The sequence below is a fragment of the Calidris pugnax genome, unplaced genomic scaffold (genome assembly GCF_001431845.1).
Source record: "Calidris pugnax isolate Ruff unplaced genomic scaffold, ASM143184v1 scaffold11, whole genome shotgun sequence".
Lineage (NCBI taxonomy): Eukaryota > Metazoa > Chordata > Aves > Charadriiformes > Scolopacidae > Calidris > Calidris pugnax.
Window position 1 is genome coordinate 16,731,687 of NW_015090803.1, and position 17,601 is coordinate 16,749,287.

General features: G+C 44.0%; 1 protein-coding gene across 1 annotated transcript; it reads right to left on the reverse strand.

Moving 5' to 3' along the window:
- Nucleotides 1–297: 297 nt before the first annotated feature.
- On the reverse strand, nt 298–8,706 carry LOC106885478 (von Willebrand factor D and EGF domain-containing protein-like). Its single transcript, XM_014937690.1, has 5 exons — nt 8,478–8,706; nt 4,586–4,681; nt 3,134–3,238; nt 2,275–2,370; nt 298–760 (listed from the first exon to the last, which is right to left on the reverse strand). Exons 1-5 carry the CDS (start codon nt 8,698–8,700, stop codon nt 651–653), a joined length of 630 nt encoding a protein of 209 aa, XP_014793176.1. The 5' UTR covers nt 8,701–8,706; the 3' UTR covers nt 298–650.
- Between the last annotated feature and the right edge of the window lie 8,895 nt (nt 8,707–17,601).

A 17,601-nucleotide genomic window follows, 5' to 3' on the forward strand; every position in this document is an offset into this window, starting at 1 on the left:
TTTTAATACTGCTTAGCTGATGGAGATCCAAATCTGAGGAGCAGGAAGCACACAAAGCGATAACCAGGATTTTAATACAATGCTTTGCACTTTGCTGATGTTCCAGAAAGATGCAAACTCTGCAAGTTTCCTCTTGAAACTGCATAATCTCGTTGAAGGAAAATTATTCTTCAAGCAACATCCACTTCTGGTGATCGGAATTAGGGACGTTTTCTTTTTTTAACAACACGTCGTTAATATAATGCAATAATTCTAGTCAAAGGGGGGAAAAAAAAATCAAAAAGAAGAGAACAGGCCTATTCTGAAGTACTTTATTTGAAGAGCAAATTTTATTTCAAGGTCAGCTGCATCAACCAAGACATGATACTTCTGCTTAGAAGAAAAATGAGGACAGAAGAAGCCACGTGCCATACACTACACACACTTGGACACTTGTAACAGCTGTGTTACAATCAGCTGTACTTTTCCTTCATACAGAAAAGCCTTTACTTAATATACTGAAAACAAACAAACAAAAAAAAATAAAAAAACCACCTATCTGAAATTAATTAGTTACCAAGTGTTCTTTTAAGGTCCCCCACTGCTGCTGACTCCACCTCTGCACAAAGAGTTCCACGAAGAAGACGCAGTTGAATTTTACTGAATTTTCTTCATTCCTTCCTTTTCTTTGTGCACTGCAGACCCGAGTAGGGCAGCCGACACCTGCAGACGTTGGGAGCGATGCATTTCCCCCCGTGCTGACAAGGGAGCTCACAGAGAGCTGAAACGAGACACCAGACACAGGGTACAGTCTCCAGCACAACGCAGCCTCATTTTTCTTCTCTGTCTCCCCGTGCCAGCTGAATTGTTCCCCCGTGATCGCACCGGGACAGTATAAATAAAAGCATAATGGCAGAAGTGAAAAGCAATGCCTCTCAATTTATGGCATCGTGGCCTTCACTGGGAAACAGCCACAGTGTGTCTACTCTTACTCATGCTCCGTTCTCCTTTTAAAACACCAGCATTTCTATTGTTCTTCAAGGCACGGGCTATTTTTGAGATGGATGCCGCCCCAAAAGTGAGGGAACAATAAAAATTCCCACTGAAATTTATTCAAGCCAGTTCTTGGATCTGCATCCACAAGGAAACAGTTGCCAAATACTGGCTGTTGCTCACAGGCTGCCCTTCTGTTCCCCCCCAAAGAAGGGCAGCAGAGGACTGAGAGGGCACAGCTTCAGTTGTTCCCTGGCTACACACCAGTTTGGGTAACGAGCCAGGGGCTGGAATTTGCTTATAAGCAAATCCTTCTGTACCAACACAAGTCAAACAGGATGCAGATCTAGTTAGTTCAGGAACAGTGATTATTTTGACATTAAGAACTCGAACTCTTCTATTACTTCTTGTTGGTGCAGGGAATGGAGCTATACAGGGTGCCAGAGCCCTGGAACAGGCTGCCCAGGGAGGTTGTGGAGTCCCCTTCTTTGGAGATTTTCAAGACCCGCCTGAATGCTCCTGAGTAACATGCTCTGACAAGCTCCAGGCAATCCTGCTTCAGCAGGGGAGTTGGACTAGATGATCTCTATGGTCCCTTCCAACTCTAAAAATTCAGTGAAATTCAGTGAAATTGTGTAAGTTCTTTGCATCTCCCATACTTACCTTTCAATACCACCCTCTACCTCGATACACCAATGAATACAACGGATAAGCATTTTGCTGCTCAAATGGGAACGGTAAAGTACTATTTATAAATGTTTCTTTGACTATATATATTGCAGAAGAACTAGTGCTGGCTGATTTAGATTCCTACAGCCACATAAAAAGTTCAAATGCAGAGGAATTAATCCAGAGACTTTGCAGCTACGATACTGAATTCAAAAGCAACGTTTAGATGAGCTTTCTCTCAGTTTCCCAGAGAGCAAACAAAAATCCTTTCCTTTTGACAATCTCAGGATCCTTGCCTTCAGCACGAGGGTGCTGCTGTTACGAGCCCACAAGGCCCTGCCAGGGTAGGTTCAAGTTTTTATAATCATCACCTGCTTTTGTGAATCAAAATCTGGGGAAATGCAAGTGGTTGGATTTACTTAAGGTGGAGAAGTTCTGTCTTTCTGACCAAATTAAAGCGCTCTCTATTCTTTATGCATCCTTGTAAGATCCCCAGCATGCAGAAGCAGCTCTAATTTACAATTCTGAGATATCTTCCTACCAGCTTTGTTAGGCACTGAAGATGTGAAGACTGCGTTGGTAAATCAAACAAGTAGAGAAAAGGATAAAGGCAAAGTGTCAGGAGTCCTTTACCTAAGTGACACGCTCCGCCGACCCATCCCGCCGGACAGCTACAAATCCCAGGAGCCACACAAGCTCCATTATTCCGACAACCTTGAGGACAAATTGCTAGAAGAAAAGAAAGGGTAAGTCAGCAGGATTTATAAAACTGAGCTAAAAGAATTCTGACAGAGTGAAGGATTCAGGATGATACAAATCAAAATGGCAAAATGCATTTTCTTCCAGGCCAGAGACTCAACTGGTGGAAGTCTAAAGGCATTTCCAGGACCGTGGAAATGGAAAAAAAAATACATACACACTGTGTTAAGAATTTTGGATTAAATGTTAATAGACGTACACTTTAATGCTAAATTGACACTATTTTATCTGAGTATGCAGCAATAACACAGGTCCTTCATTTCTATAGCAATGCAATGCCATTTCCATAGTTAGCCTCTTCATCCTTTTAAAATGTTTTTGTTACTGCAGCTATATTTTTAATCAATATAAATATTTTCATTATGTAAACACACAAGGTACTGTGAACGACTCATGTCATGATAACGTCAGCTTGTTATCCTTATTTAATAGTAAAGTAATACAGGCATTTTAACTGAGAGAATGGTTCCTTCAAACTTTTCTCCTAGGAGAAAGACAGGGTTTAACTTGGTTTGTGGGTTTTATATTGCTTTTTGTACAGATTAAATAAGTAAGAATTCTATTCTCGAGAATGCAGTGATAAAAAACTGAGACTACTCCAAGGATAAATCTAGGAAATTATTTTTATTTCCAGTGCCCTCTCATCAGGACTTTTTTTACAGGCCTTAGGGACTGTTAGCAATTAGGTCACCCGTGGTACAAAAAAAAAAAGCACAGGAGTTTAGATACCCACCTTCTTGGCATCTTGATCCTGTCCAGCCAGAAGCACAAAGGCATTTCACAACTCCATTGACAGAGATGCATTCCCCCCCGTTCTGACAGCCTCCCTCACAGCTTACTGCAGAAGAACAGCATACACAGTGCATTTCAGAAGCAACACAGGACTCTGACTAATTATCTCTAAACAGCTGGTCCATCATCAACCCCTTGTTTTATCACATCTGCAAAGGCTAAAAATTGCAACTATTCAGAGCAAGGCACAGCCCCATAAGGAGCGAGCGTGTACGACAGCACCACGCCTGCAAACACCAGCTCAAAATGCAGTTAAAATTAAGCATGTGCTTAAAATCTTGTCGAGCATTTAGCCTGAGAGCACCAACAAACAAACACGATTATGGCTACGGCACAGCTCCTCCCACCCCAGCTGCTCATCAGCCACACCACAGTAACCACTAACGTGCACATTCTTATCCATCTCGCCAGATCACAGCTGGTAAATCAGTGGTTGTGGTCACAGATTCACGGATCTCCTTACCTGACAGGACCTACACATTCCAAGAGGAAGAAGAGAAGGGGATGTTATTTTGACAAATGAACCCCATGACCATAGTCAAGTGGTGCCTTCCCCAAAAACAACTAACACAAACGAACCCTGTGACCATGGTCAAGTGGTGCCTTCCCCAAAAACAACTAAGTCAGCCTCCTCATTCCAGAATTGTTCTACACATCAAAGCCCTGAAGCTTCAAAAAGAACTTCTAGAAATTTTTAAGTGTCAGTTTGAGGCTCCTCTTCTGAAAGTAAAACAACGCTTTTTTTTCCTTCACTGTCTGGGGATACCTTGCCTACAATTTTCCCCTCGAGCTATTTCAAATTTGCTTCCCCTTTTATCCCAGAACTCAAGTTACCATCAGTAGTCTAATCAGTTCACAACAAGTTTTTCTTGGATTGCCTTTTCCAATCCATGAGTATATTCAATAGGCTTCACAAAACCATAAAAATTGATCTTTGCTGTTCCTCATCTCTGTCATCTCCCGTTACCTATCAACAACACATTGCCAGGTGTATCTTTAGTGACTTGCCCTCAATAGTACCATCTTGCAGATGCTACACAAAAGTTTCAACCCTCTAATGCAGAAACGTATATCTGTACAAGTCACCTCATTGAACTATTTAGAAAGAATTTCTTCTAGAGCTAAACAGAATATTTACATAACACATATAGAAGGTATTTTCCAAGGGACAAAATCCTCTCACAACACATTCCAGTACATACACTCCAGCCCCTTCTCCTGCAAGGATGCAGATCCTCTAGGCCATGTATTTTTTGACAGTAAGGTCAGAGCTCTAAGTAATTAAAATCATTATTTCAAAGTCCATTAGTCCTGGACTTGAGGACTAGATTAAATTTGTATGTTTTCACACTTCTTGTCCTTCCAAGCTATCACTTGTTTGGGTCTTACTCACCTTTATGGCAGTATCTACCCCCATAGCCAGGTGGACATCTGCACTTTCCAGGCCTGAGGCACTCCCCACCATTTTTGCATTTTGGATAACACGTGGCTGTAAGACAAACAAAAAAATCTTGGATAAATACAGGTGAAGCTCACCAAAATTGCTACTGTGGCTGTAAGACAAACAACAAACAAATCTTGGATAAATACAGGTGAAGCTCACCAAAATTGCTACTGAAGCATCTAAGAAATCTACATTATTTTAGTCTCTGAGCACTCCATTTGTCTTCACGTTTCCTAAGATATATTTGCCCTGCCATCCCACGCCACCCATCAGCTGAAACCCTTCCCCTCCCCAGAGGACACTCCACCAGTTTTGAGTGTTGAAAAGCTTTTAAAATAAGGCAGCTTTTGGACCCTAGACAGAAGAGAGAGCCACACTGAAAAGGAACAAAGGAACACAGCTGGACTGCCAAAGCAGCTTTTGATAATTGAAGCCAAGAAATGACAGGTGAGAAAAGAGGTGATAAAAAGAAATGATATAATAAAAATTGCTACAGCTTCAGTGGCACCTTCTGATTCTTAAGATGTAATATCAGGCTTAACTCTTCACTGGATTCCTACATATCTCTCCAGAAAAACTATGTGCTCATTTAATCCTGCCTATTCTCTAAGATGTCTCCAGAAATAAGTCAGCACTTCCTTCTCCTCCACTCTCTATTTTAATTTGCCTCAGGGGGCCTCTCAGAGACCTTTCTGAAATGTACAGTGTTTGTTTAGAAATCACCTGTGCTAAATCTAACTTTTGTCATAACTATAGTTATCTGTTGGGAGAAGAGCATCTATGATGATCACAGATTCTGCAACTTTTTCATTGCTGGCAGCTTGGACAAGTTGGATGAGGCACAAATAAAAATCTTCATTGTGCAAAATTTTGGGTAAATCCAGTCAAGATTGAAAATAAATTACTTATCACACAGTTCTCCTTGCTACTCATAAATCATTCCTGAATCAGCCCTGCTGTCGGAGAAGACATTTGTTTATTCACACATAGATTTTTAGAAACCCACGTGTTCCAGAGAGTCTCGTCTGAATTAACTGCAGGTGTGAGACAAGTTCTCCACATCCCATCGCTTTATCCTTTGGCTCTGGGTGAGAAGTCTGAACCAGAGGAGGAAAGGGAAAAGACAGCAGAGAATAACACCACGCTGATTTTGCCCTCATACACTTACTGCACCCTCAAGCAACCCAGCTGAAGATTGGAGGATTTTCCACATTAGTATCTGCAGAATGAATATTTGCACACAAACACCAATGAAAGGACCATTCAGCACTCAGCTCTGCGAAACTGTTCTACCAGATGCTTTCAATTCATAGGGAAGTCCATGCAAGAGCTCTCAATTTTAGAAAAACTCTATTTCTGTGTTATTTCACACAGTTTTATAAAGTTTACTTTACTTATTTAAACCAAAAAAATACTAGAATGGCAGTGGTATCTGAATGTTGCTGTGAAGTTCCATACACAGAGTAGGAGAGCAGCCCTGCCGTGAGGATCTAACGCTTAAATTCCATACCACTTGCACAAAGAAAGTGTCACAAGTGGGAAGCACAGGTGTAAGACAGGAAAAAAACCACAAAAAACAAAAGAAGAGCATAGCATGAGATCCCAAAAGGTAAGCTGCATGCATTATGCAGTACTGCGATCCAATTCCACTGTTCTCATCTGCTAACTTTTACTATTTGGACTGCTGGGTATTTTCCCATGCAAAACATGTACTTATAGGAGAGAACTGAAGAAAGACTCTCCATCAGGCACAGACCTTTTATAAAGCAGGGATTTCAATATATAGGCAGGGGCTGTGTGACAGAATCAAATATTCTTCTGAAATCCACCGCCTCCAAACTATTTCTTTTCCTTACGCTTGTTTTACCCTTTGCCAAAACACCTGCAACTCCTCCCAGACTTTTAAGAATAAGCACTGTATTTTCTTTCTTTTTTTCTTTTATTTAAGAGTCTTTCTAAGCAACCCACCCAACTACAGAGGAGCAGTCCCACAAAAAGTTTTGCCCAACTTTTTCACTCTGTTATATCCATGTTTTGCAATCCCACCAGCTAGGGTAATTCCAAAACCTAGCCTGAACACAGCATCTGTGTATGTAATTAGATCCATTTAGCTTCTAGCCACAAATTCAAAGAAGTTTGAAGATCACCTACTTAAAACAAGAGCAAATATAACTTTTTCCAAACTGCCTTCAACTGTAATGAAATTCACTTCAACTTTTGTTAATGACAGATTTCCCTCCTTCCCCCCTGAGTCATCTCAACAGCCAGAAACAGCTACAGGTATCACAAATACTCTTTTTACCCCACTATTTCAACAACATGACACTTTGAATAAAAAGCAGAGTACAAAACTGATAAACACTCCCTGTCCCCTCGCAGTTGGACAGATAGACATGTCCCACCCTTCATTTCTGTGTTTTTGGTGAGAGTTTTGTTTTCCGTGAGTTTTCTTGACAGAACAAGAGACGAAACTTCATTTGTCCAGATTTTTTCTGCATCGATGACCTTATCAAAGCGAGCATTCAGTGGCTCCCTGAACAATACCAGATTAGTTCAGAAATGGATCTGCATCTCTGACCATCTTTCATACCTTCTCTAAACAAAAAAAATGTCTAGGATCCAACAGTTGTTTGGAACAGTGCAAACTGCAGAGTTATTCATCCCCAATATACAGCACATTAGCTATACATCATTTGTCACCACCTGCTAGCCCTAGCTTCTAAATAAAACAACGCTCCATGAATGATTGCGGTGCTAAACAGAAGTCTCAGCATTCCATTTTAGAGTTTAAAAAAAATAAATAAATCACATTTTAGCTGAAGGAAATTGAGAACTAAAACAAATACTGTACAAATTATACCACCTCTTCACACAGGCCAAGATGTTAAGGCAAAAGACCTTCTGATAGAGATTGGGTTTTAGCAATTAGCCCAAATGCTCTGTAATTAAACATTTGAAGAAAGGAATTAGGAACTGGGCATGTTGCATTGAACAGGGTTTAAACCAAAACTCTTCTTGCCCGTGTTTACTTTTCCATATTGGGCACATTTTCAAACAGGCTGCCCAGGGAGGTTGTGGAGTCCCCTTCTTTGGAGATTTTCAAGACCTGCCTGGATGCAGTCCTGAGTAACATGCTCTGACAAGCTCTAGGCAATCCTGCTTTAGCAGGGGAGTTGGACTAGATGATCTCTATGGTCCCTTCCAACTCTAAAAATTCAGTGAAAGTCAGTGAAAATACTTTGTCTCCCCTGGAAAACCAAGAGGAACACACTTGAGTTCAGCCCAGCTTTATCCTCCTGCCATGGAAATGGGATGTAGGAATGATCCTGTGGGTCAGGTTCTGAGAGCTGTCAAGCCTCTAAAAGCACCTTTTCTTACTCAGGCAAGTATTTAAACACTCAGAGAAAATGATAAAAGGAAGACAATGCAGAAGCCTATCCATTAGTGGACCTTTACCCAATCTCCAAATGGTAAAATACAACCTGCTGACCCTGTGGCTGCTTCCATCGGCTGGGTCTACTCACCGACCTGAGTGTCCTCATGGAGGAGCTGGCTCTTGGTTGTGCTCTATCAGTTTGCTGCCATGGCCTCACCTCACCAAAAACCACCCTTCTTCCACCCCACCTCACCTGTGTCCTCCCCAGCATCTCCTCACGCCGTACCCTCATCCGAGATCCTCAGGATGTCTTGCAGGAAGGCCGGCACCTCCCCGGCCTCACACACAGCCACGACATGTCCCCAGGGACCACCGGGGACATCCCCACAGCCGCGGGCGGGCTCCCCCACCGGCACCGCCCGCCGGCCCACCCCACCTCCCCGCGGTGCGAGGCCGGGCCATTACCGTGCTGGCAGCGCTCGCCCTCGTAGCCCTTGGAACAGAGGCAGGTGCCGTTGGCGAGGCAGAGCCCGCCGTGCTGGCAGCGGGGGCTGCAGGCGGCCGGCGGCCCCGCGGCGAAGGGCAGGGGGCCGGCCCCTCCGGCGCCGCCGCCGCCCCACAGCCCCCACAGCGCCAGCCACAGCCACAGGCGGGGCAAAGCCCGGCCACCGCCGTCCCGCCGCGCCATGGCCCCGGCAGCTCGCTCCGCTCCCGGCCGCCGCCTCCTCTCCCCTTTCACCCCCCGGCTCCTGCACGCCCACCCTCGCCTGTCCCCTCTCCCTTCTTTTCCACTCCTCCTCCTCCTCAGCCCCGCTCAGCGCCGGCCTCCCCACACACACCCCCCCGCCGCCTGTCAGGGCGGGTGGAAGCCCCCACCCGGGGGTCGCGGCTGCCTCCCCTCAGGCGGCCGGGGGGGCACCCGCGGGGGTCGGTAAACCGGGCCATGGGGGGTCCCTGCCCCCGAGCCCACCCGCGGGTGGTGATACAGGAGGGCTGATGAGTTGTCAGGCCAAGGAGCCCGCCTGGCAGGGAGGCCGACAGTCGGCCATGGCGTCTGCTGCCCCTTCCACCCATTTCCAAGATGGCGCCGCTCTCACCATCCAACTGAGCGGCCTCCTTCCCTCTTTGTGACACTCTGGAATCTCAGTTCACCTTCGTCTTTAAAGCCACCACAAGATGTGAATGTCGCCACGCAATATCTGAGGGCGATTTGAGGGAGAGGGCTGAGGTGCAGGCCTCGTTGCCGCTTGGCAGGTGGGAAAGTGGGAAGGGTGTGAGTGTCACACTGCCGCCTCATCCAGCGCAGGGAATGGCTTAAATACCGTTCTGTGACAAAAGAAATAGCAATGTTTCAGCTCAGTTGTGAAAGTATATTCAGTTGCAAGAACACAAACATAGACAAACAGAAAATATCTCCCCCACCCACCATTATTTCCCATCTTTCACAAGCGCATCTTCCAGTACCTGAGGGGGGCTCCAGGAGAGATGGGGAGGAGGACTCTTGATGAGGGAGTGGAGCCACAGGACAAGGGGGAATGGTTTTAAACTGAAAGAGGAGAAATTTAGACTAGATACTTGGAAGAACTTATTTGCTGTGAGGGTGGTGAGACACTGGAACAGGTTGCCCAGAGAAGCTGTGGCTGCCCCATCCCTGGAGGGGTTCAAGGCCAAGCTGGATGGGGCTTGGAGCAACCTGGTCTGGTGGGAGTTGTCCCTGCCCAGGGCAGGGGGGTGGAACTGGATGATCTTGAAGGTCCCTTCCAACCCAAACCATTCTTTGATTTGAAATGTTCCCCAGAGAAGACACACACTTTCAATGCCAAGACTGAGCCCAAGGGAAGTTCGTTAATGAGTTTGATTGACCAATAGTGATCAAAGGGTAGCACAAACACCTACCCAAAGCATCAACAGAAAAGCAAAAGAAATGTCATGCCTTTTGGAAAACCAAGGATAAAACAAATCTGTCTTCAACAGTGAGATCTGACCTGGAATTAGTTTTGCAGTGGCATAAACCCGCTTAATTTGTTGCCTAGATGAAGCAGCAGTATGGGCTGATAACTGAATTCACTTTGACTGGAAATTGAAATTTGTGTAATTGCTTGATAGAATAAAAGGCAAATGTACTTGCATTGGAAAAGTGGCTTTGATCCCTTTTCACACCTACAGAGTGTGGAACATACAGTTCTTAGAGGGAGTGAAATGCAACAAAAATCTGTTACCGGTCCTATGAGGTGCTGTCTGGCTTCTTGCAAAGATTAAGGCACATGTGATGTGATCTTTGTGACACTGTATTTAGCCTTTCAAGGAGCAAAATAATGTGTTAAACCATTAAACAACAGAAGCCTGGAAGTGCAATACTAACTAGTTGCCTAAAACAGACACAGCTCCCCTCTTGCTTGTACCTAGGCAACCAAAGCAACTTTTAGGCGACACATAGATACAATTACATTCATCCTGTGCAAACCCACGTTGCAAATATCATGTAGTACCGATGCTGCAAAAAAAAGCAGCTATCTAATTACTCCAGCATAAGCAAATTTACAGACTATGGTGACTATCTAGAAAAAAACCCATCCAAACCCCCTTCATATTGCCCTTCCAGTGTGGTGGGGAGAACAGGGTCTCCTGTTTTCACATAGAGCATTCACTCTTGTAAGTACGAGGGTAATTGGTTTGTGCAGTGAGAGCACACTTGGTAAAATCGCTTGCCAGAAATATAGTGGGGAATAAATTCTTCCCAAAAGGAACAGCGTTGTTTATGCCAACCCCACAAGAGCAAAAGGAGAGAAGAAAAGAACTGAGATGCTGACTCTGGGCTATATTGTTCTCTGGGTATATCATAATTTTACACTTCCTCGACTTCTGCCAATAGTTTTGACCAGAGAATTAGAGTTCTCCACAGAATCATTTTTCTATTTTTGTCTTTTTTTCCAGTTTAATGTGTAAGTGTGCCTTTCTGTTACTAATGCCTAGCAACAATTCATTCATACAGAATTCTTTGCAGGTTTTAACAGCTATTCTTCATTATTCACATAGAGAGTTTGATTTTTAAGTACTATTTATTTTCAGTTCTGTATTCCAGCTTCTCTATTCCAAAAGATGACTTCTGGTGGCTTAGGTTAATTAAGAGCCCCCCCCTTTTTTTTTTATTTCTCTCCAGGTTTCCTTTGAGGATCTTAATATAATTAATACGAAAGAAAATAATCATATTTTGAAATATGGCAAGTGCCCCTTCAGCGGAGATAATTAAATGCAAAGACTATATTAAATAAGCTTGCCCAGGTGTTCCATAGAATGAGATAAATTTGTTTAAACATTATCTTCTGTGGAAAGGATTAGACTGCTTCACCATCTCTGTGCATCTAAATTCATCTTGGGGCTTATAAAATTTGCCAAGTGCATGTCTGCATTTTAAAGGGATTGTGTCGTGTTAACAGAGGTTCTCACTGAAAACAGAAACGCGTCCAGGCATCCAGCGTGCTTTAGCCCTAGAAACACTATCTGATGAAACAAGGCTCCAGTTAATGGAGTTCCTAAGTAGAGAGTTAGACAGAGAAAATTCACTTTCATTCATTAATGTCGTAACGGTTATATTCATAGAACCATGGAATGGTTTAGGTTGGAAGGGACCTTCAAGATCATCTGGTTCCAACCCCCTGCCCTGGGCAGGGACACCTCCCACCAGACCAGGTTGCTCCAAGCCCCATCCAGCCTGGCCTTGAACCCCTCCAGGGATGGGGCAGCCACAGCTTCTCCGGGCAACCTGTTCCAGTGTCTCACCACCCTCACAGCAAAGAATTTCTTTCTAAGATCTAATCCAAATCTCCTCTGTCAGTTTAAAACCATTGCCTGCCCTTCTATCACTCCACTCCCTGATAAAGAGTCCTTCCCCATCTCTCCTGGAGCCCCCTTCAGGGGCTGGAAGGCCATTATAAGGTCTCGCCAGATCCTTCTTTTCTCCAGGCTGAACAACCCGCTAGATCCTTCTTTTCTCCAGGCTGAACAACCCCAACTCTCTCAGCCTGACCTCATAGCAGAGATGCTCCAGCCCTCAAATCATTTTGGGGCCCTCCTCTGGACCCTTTCCAACAGGTCCATGTCCTTCCTGTGCTGAGGACTCCAGAGCTGGACAAGTTCTCCAGGTGGGGTCCCACCAGAGCAGAGGGGCAGAATCACCTCCCTCCACCTGCTGGCCACACTTCTTTTGATGCAGCCCAGGATGCGGTTGGCTTTCTGAGCTGCCAGCACACATCTCCAGCTCATGTTGAGCTTCTCATCCACCAAGACACCCACATCCTTCTCCTCAGGACTGCTCTCAATGCATTCTCCACCCAACTTTTTTTTTTTTGGGTTGGGATTACCCCAGCCCGCATACAGGACCTTGCACTTCTTGGCTTTGTTGGACTTCATGAGTATATTTGATACTTATTTTCAAACTAAGAACAAAATAAAGTTGTTTTAGGACTTGGACATTCACAAATTCATTCTTTGCTTATTTAAACAGTAGAGGAAGAAGTGTCACCATCCTTCTGCTGTACTGGCTACATGTACCACAGACAGCAATATGTAATAATAGCCTCTTGAGGGGCACTGCTGTCCAGTCCAGAGAAGCCAGGGAAGAAGTGAAACCTGCATTAAAACTTGAGCTAAGGTACTCGGTGATATATTGTGGGAATAAGGATGCTCACCTGGAGTTTGGGATTCTGCTCCATATAAGGCAGAGCAGGGACAAGGACTGGGCTCTCCCACAACTCCAAGGCCACCCCATACCCCCATTTCTGGCCACCCGAGAGTGTGCGTGTGTGTCTCTTGCTTATTTCAAAGACTTTTATTTCATTACAGTGTGAAAAATATTCAAGAAGTAGAAGCTCAGATCTTCATGTGATGTTATGAGTCAGGCAGCCGTAATACAGCACAGCCTGCTCACAGAAGCACTGAGTTGTAGGAAAATGAGAGGCTGAGAAATCAGCATATGAAATTTTAAGGTGCCTGTGCAGCGGTGATGCACAATAATCTGATAAAATGTCAGCAGCTCATTAATCAAGTGGGTTTGCCGGGGTGGGAGGTAACATGAGGAGGTGTATTGTGGAGCTAACCTGGTTCCTAGCACCCTGCAGCAGGTGGGGTTCAAAGCTCTGACACCATCATCGCTGCACCGGTACAGCTGGACTCGGAGCTCTGCTTAATTACATCTAATAACGTGTCATCCAGAGCTGAAGCTTTGTTTATCACTGTAGCATCACAATTAGCACCCACATTTAGAGGTACTTTTCAGCATAATTTGCTCTCCATTCCATCACGTGGAGCTGAGCCACCAGGTGATGACACAGTTAAGTAGTGTTGATCACAGCTGGATCCCAACTCAACCCCACATCAAATCTTTCGGATAATAGGGACTTATGACCAACATCAGTCTTCTCTGTTGACAGTTTGAATACTGATCTGTCTTCCAGTTCAACTGGGCTACGGTGGCATTTGAAAAATACGTATGAAAGTCACTATAATTCTGCTAAAAGAAGGAAGATGATATATGGGTTTGTTTTCAAACATGCTCATGTGTGAATTAGGTGAGCAGAAGTGTTATGTGTGTACGGGCTGCGTACAGACATTGGTCCACAGCTCCCGTGCACATCTCTTGGTGGTGTCCAAAATGAAGGACCTCAATGGATTGCATACACAGATAGTCACCATTAGCGCACCTAGCCATGATTTCATAACATGAGGCCCTATTTTAATTTATCTGAAACAAATATATTAATCTGAAGGATCCAGCCCTGTAGGCAACTTTCAAAGCCATTACTCTAATAAGTAATTTTCTTCCTATAATGGCAAACCTCCCAATGTGTGATGTTTAGTCAACAAGAGTGATGTGCGCCGAAGCCCTTGTTCGCAGATTTATCTTGCTTACTGGATGGAAACACGGAAGCGGTGTATGCTAGTGAGATATTACAGAATTAACGCTTTAATCATTGCAATTAGTTATAAATCTCTCGTATTGTCACCTTTCCTAGGCATTTCCAATTAGAGTGGAGAATAAATCTGTGCCTGGGGACCCCGGGTACTCCGAAGCAATGCAGGGGCACTGTCAAAAGCCCAGCCAGGCTCGCTAGAAACAGTTTAGCTCTGTTTGAAGCTCTGCTTTATGCCACGCAAGGTCACCCAGTCGCTGCTCCCTCCTTTGAATCCTGGAAGTAAATTACTTGACAGGAAAAGAAACGATGTTTCCTTTGCCCATTAAAAGATTACTGAGCAAAAAGATCAAGGCTTGTGTTATTCCCTGGGAAACAGCTCAGCTTTCAGCTATAACCTTAATTTCTCGTCGGGTCTGATTCTGTCTTTTGGGAGCGTTTGGTGGTGTCTCAGCTCAGAAACCTTCCACTTCCACAAAGCGGGTAGCCCAGTGACCCTTTATCTGATTTCACAAACATAAAGCCTTACTTCAAAGTTGCAATTTTATAAAGCAAGGCCCTGATCTTTCACTGCAGAACCCCTCGGTCTGTGGCTGCGATGAGGAGGGACCACATGTTTACACAGATATTGCCCAATTTACTGAGGCCAGTCTCACAATAACCAAGGAATTTTCTGCTCATGCTATAGCTCTGAAGATCAGCTCCGTTCTATAGATGCACCGTCTGAAAGATGCTGAGCAGATACCCATCAGCAGAAACTAAATCTGCAATTCATATACATAAGTGTCTCTTAAGGACCAAAGTCCTGATAAAGCAGGACTGCGAGACACTTTTAATATCACCTCCAGCTTCCTTTAGAGCCAGCTGGAAACCTCCTTATTTTCTCCAGCATCACGGTATCAAGCCCTATATCCCCACAAATAAAGGGTGTGATGTTGCAAAGCACCAGGCACCTTGAATTTGGATTTGGCCTGGAGTTTAAAGGGCTCGGTATCACACAAAGTCATCAAAGTCACACTGAAATAGTCCTCTTCCCATCCTCTTCTCTTCCCACACTGTACTCTGCTGAGTTGCCTAAGTGGGCTTGCAATCAAATGAAAAGGATTTGATTTCCTCACTACTCGTGGGCTCTCAACCATGTCCCTCATAAATAAACGATTTTTTTTGGTCACTGAATCTTATATTTTGCCCTCAAAGAAATCTGGCATAACATCCAATGAAAAGAATAATTGAATAGCACTTGGTATAACTATTGACTCTAACTCAGATACCAAACCACTGCACACAGTATAAATACCAGAGGCTTAATGTTCTGTAAATTAATTGAAGTGGAAAGTCCATATTCACATTCATCCTGATGAACTCCAGGAAAAAAAAACCCAAGAGGGTAAATACTAGTTCTAATATAGGGTTTGTTTTTTTTTTTAGTATTGAGTAGTGAATTTTATATTGTTCCAGTAGTTAAATCTCTGCCTTGCAGGACTCAGCTTTATATCCATCAACTGTCCACAGTATCAAACATGATTAATTATTTAATACTGTTATAATTATTATTGTACCATAATCCCCACACGCACGCTGCTGTAAGCCAAAGCAATGCTACCCAAGCTGCCCCAGAGCAAAACCAGTGTCAGTGGAAGCATCCAGAGAATCATCCTTGAGACATAAAGATACCACTTTGTCTGCCACAAAAAACGCTGCCAACGTCAGGGTGAATGTGGCCACTGTTCAGCAGGGCACAGGAGCACAACCCAGCAGTGTAGGACAGGAAACAAATTAGAGACGGCCACATCTAATTGAGATTTAGATATGGTAGGATGTCATTACTCATGCTGGAATTCATTCAAAGCATCAGCACTCTGAATGCTCCCTTATTGGAAAAAAAAAAAAAAAAAAAAGAAAAAAGTACAATCAGTTCTTTACTGTCCACCAGCAGAGAAGACTTTCGTTTGGCAGCTGATGGTTAAAAATTTGGTTTCATACATATTTCTATGGTTTTTTTCCATGCCACTGTTATGGTTTTTAAGTCATAGCACCTCAAATCTACCTCTGAACCTCATGTCTCATACAAAAAACATCTTCCTGTGGTCTGTGCAAGTCTGGCCAGGGAATGCAAAGTTATTTCAAGGCCCTGTGAAAGTGGATTCCGGAGTTAACATTGTTAGTAGGACCCTGTTTTAAGACAAATCATTTTTAGAAGGTGCTTGACTTAATTTTTTGACTTAATATTTTCATGCTTTATACTCTACTAGTTTGTGGGATAAAACAAATTGCATGGCTTATGAAGCAAAGGGCAGCGCTTGACTTAATTTTTGACTTCATATTTTCATGCTTTATACTGTATTAGTTTGTGGGATAAAACAAATTGCATGGCTTATGAAGCAAAGGGCAAAACTTTTGTTTTCTGCTGTCTCCTAGAACTTCTAAAGTTGGTCCCTTGCCCAGATAAACTTGGCATCCTACTGCCCCGACACCTTAAAACAAGCCTGCCCTGCCGGTGCAAATCAATATGCATTTGCAAGGAAGAAGGTGACAAAAGTGTCATGCTCTTTCGTAGAAATCATACATCCTCTAGTTCACTTCCTTTTCAATGGCACTTGGAGGAGCAGACAGGCTGAAGATCTCAAGAGCAGGGCCACCGCTACCGTCCTGAGCCAGCTCACAGGTGGCATTCAAGCGTTCCAGGCATGATTCATTCTGACCTTCACACCCAGGAATCAATATGAAACATTCGTAATGTTTGACTCACCATTAAAAGTGCCCTTTTTGTTGCATTGCTGAAAGAAGAGGAGGCTGATGGGAATCTACACCATCCCAGTGACTCCAAGGACACCTGGTCCCTACACCCCTCCTTAGAGCTCCGAGACACCCAACCCAAAAGCTCCTAATGGATAACATCAGCCTCTTAGGAAAAGCACGTTGTGCTTCAGAAAGAAGCCAAAAGATATGAAAGATACTGCCAAAGCCTTCGTTGTTTACACCTGCATAGATTTTCTTAGCAAAAACTCAGATAAGCCAAATAGCCCTAAGGAGGAAATGTTTCCTGTCATAAAATACTACTCCACCGGTGGCTCCCGGTCAGCCCAGTCTGAGAAGAAAAGGAGATGAAATCCTCTTGAGTAGTGCCATCAAAGCCAGGTAGCAATCAGTTTTCCTGAACAAAAGTCATCCCACTGAAGTCTACCCAGTGCAAAAACCAGAGCTATTGCCTGGGTAGTGGCCCAAAGCAGGCTGGTGCTCCTGTTCCTCGGTGGATTATTTTTGTGAGTGACTTTCATTACCGCAAAAGACGAGGCAAATCACAGAAGAAAAGCAAGTGGTATGGGCTGGAAAGGCATAGAATGGTTTGGGTTGGAAAGGACTTTAAAGATCATCCAGTTCTGATCCCCCTGCTCTGGGCAGGGACACCTCCCACCAGACCAGGTTGCTCCAAGCCCCATCCAGCCTGGCCTTGAACCCCTCCAGGGATGGGGCAGCCACAGCTTCTCTGGGCAACCTGTTCCAGTGTCTCACCACCCTCACAGCAAAGAATTTCTTCCTGAGATCTCATCTAAATCTCCCCCCTTTCCTATAGTCAAAGCCAAACAAGGCTGATTTTGAAGTAGTAACAAACAAGGGAAGTTTCAAAAATTATAATTATAAAAGCTTGGGTTATATTTCTGTTTCGTAATGAGGATAAA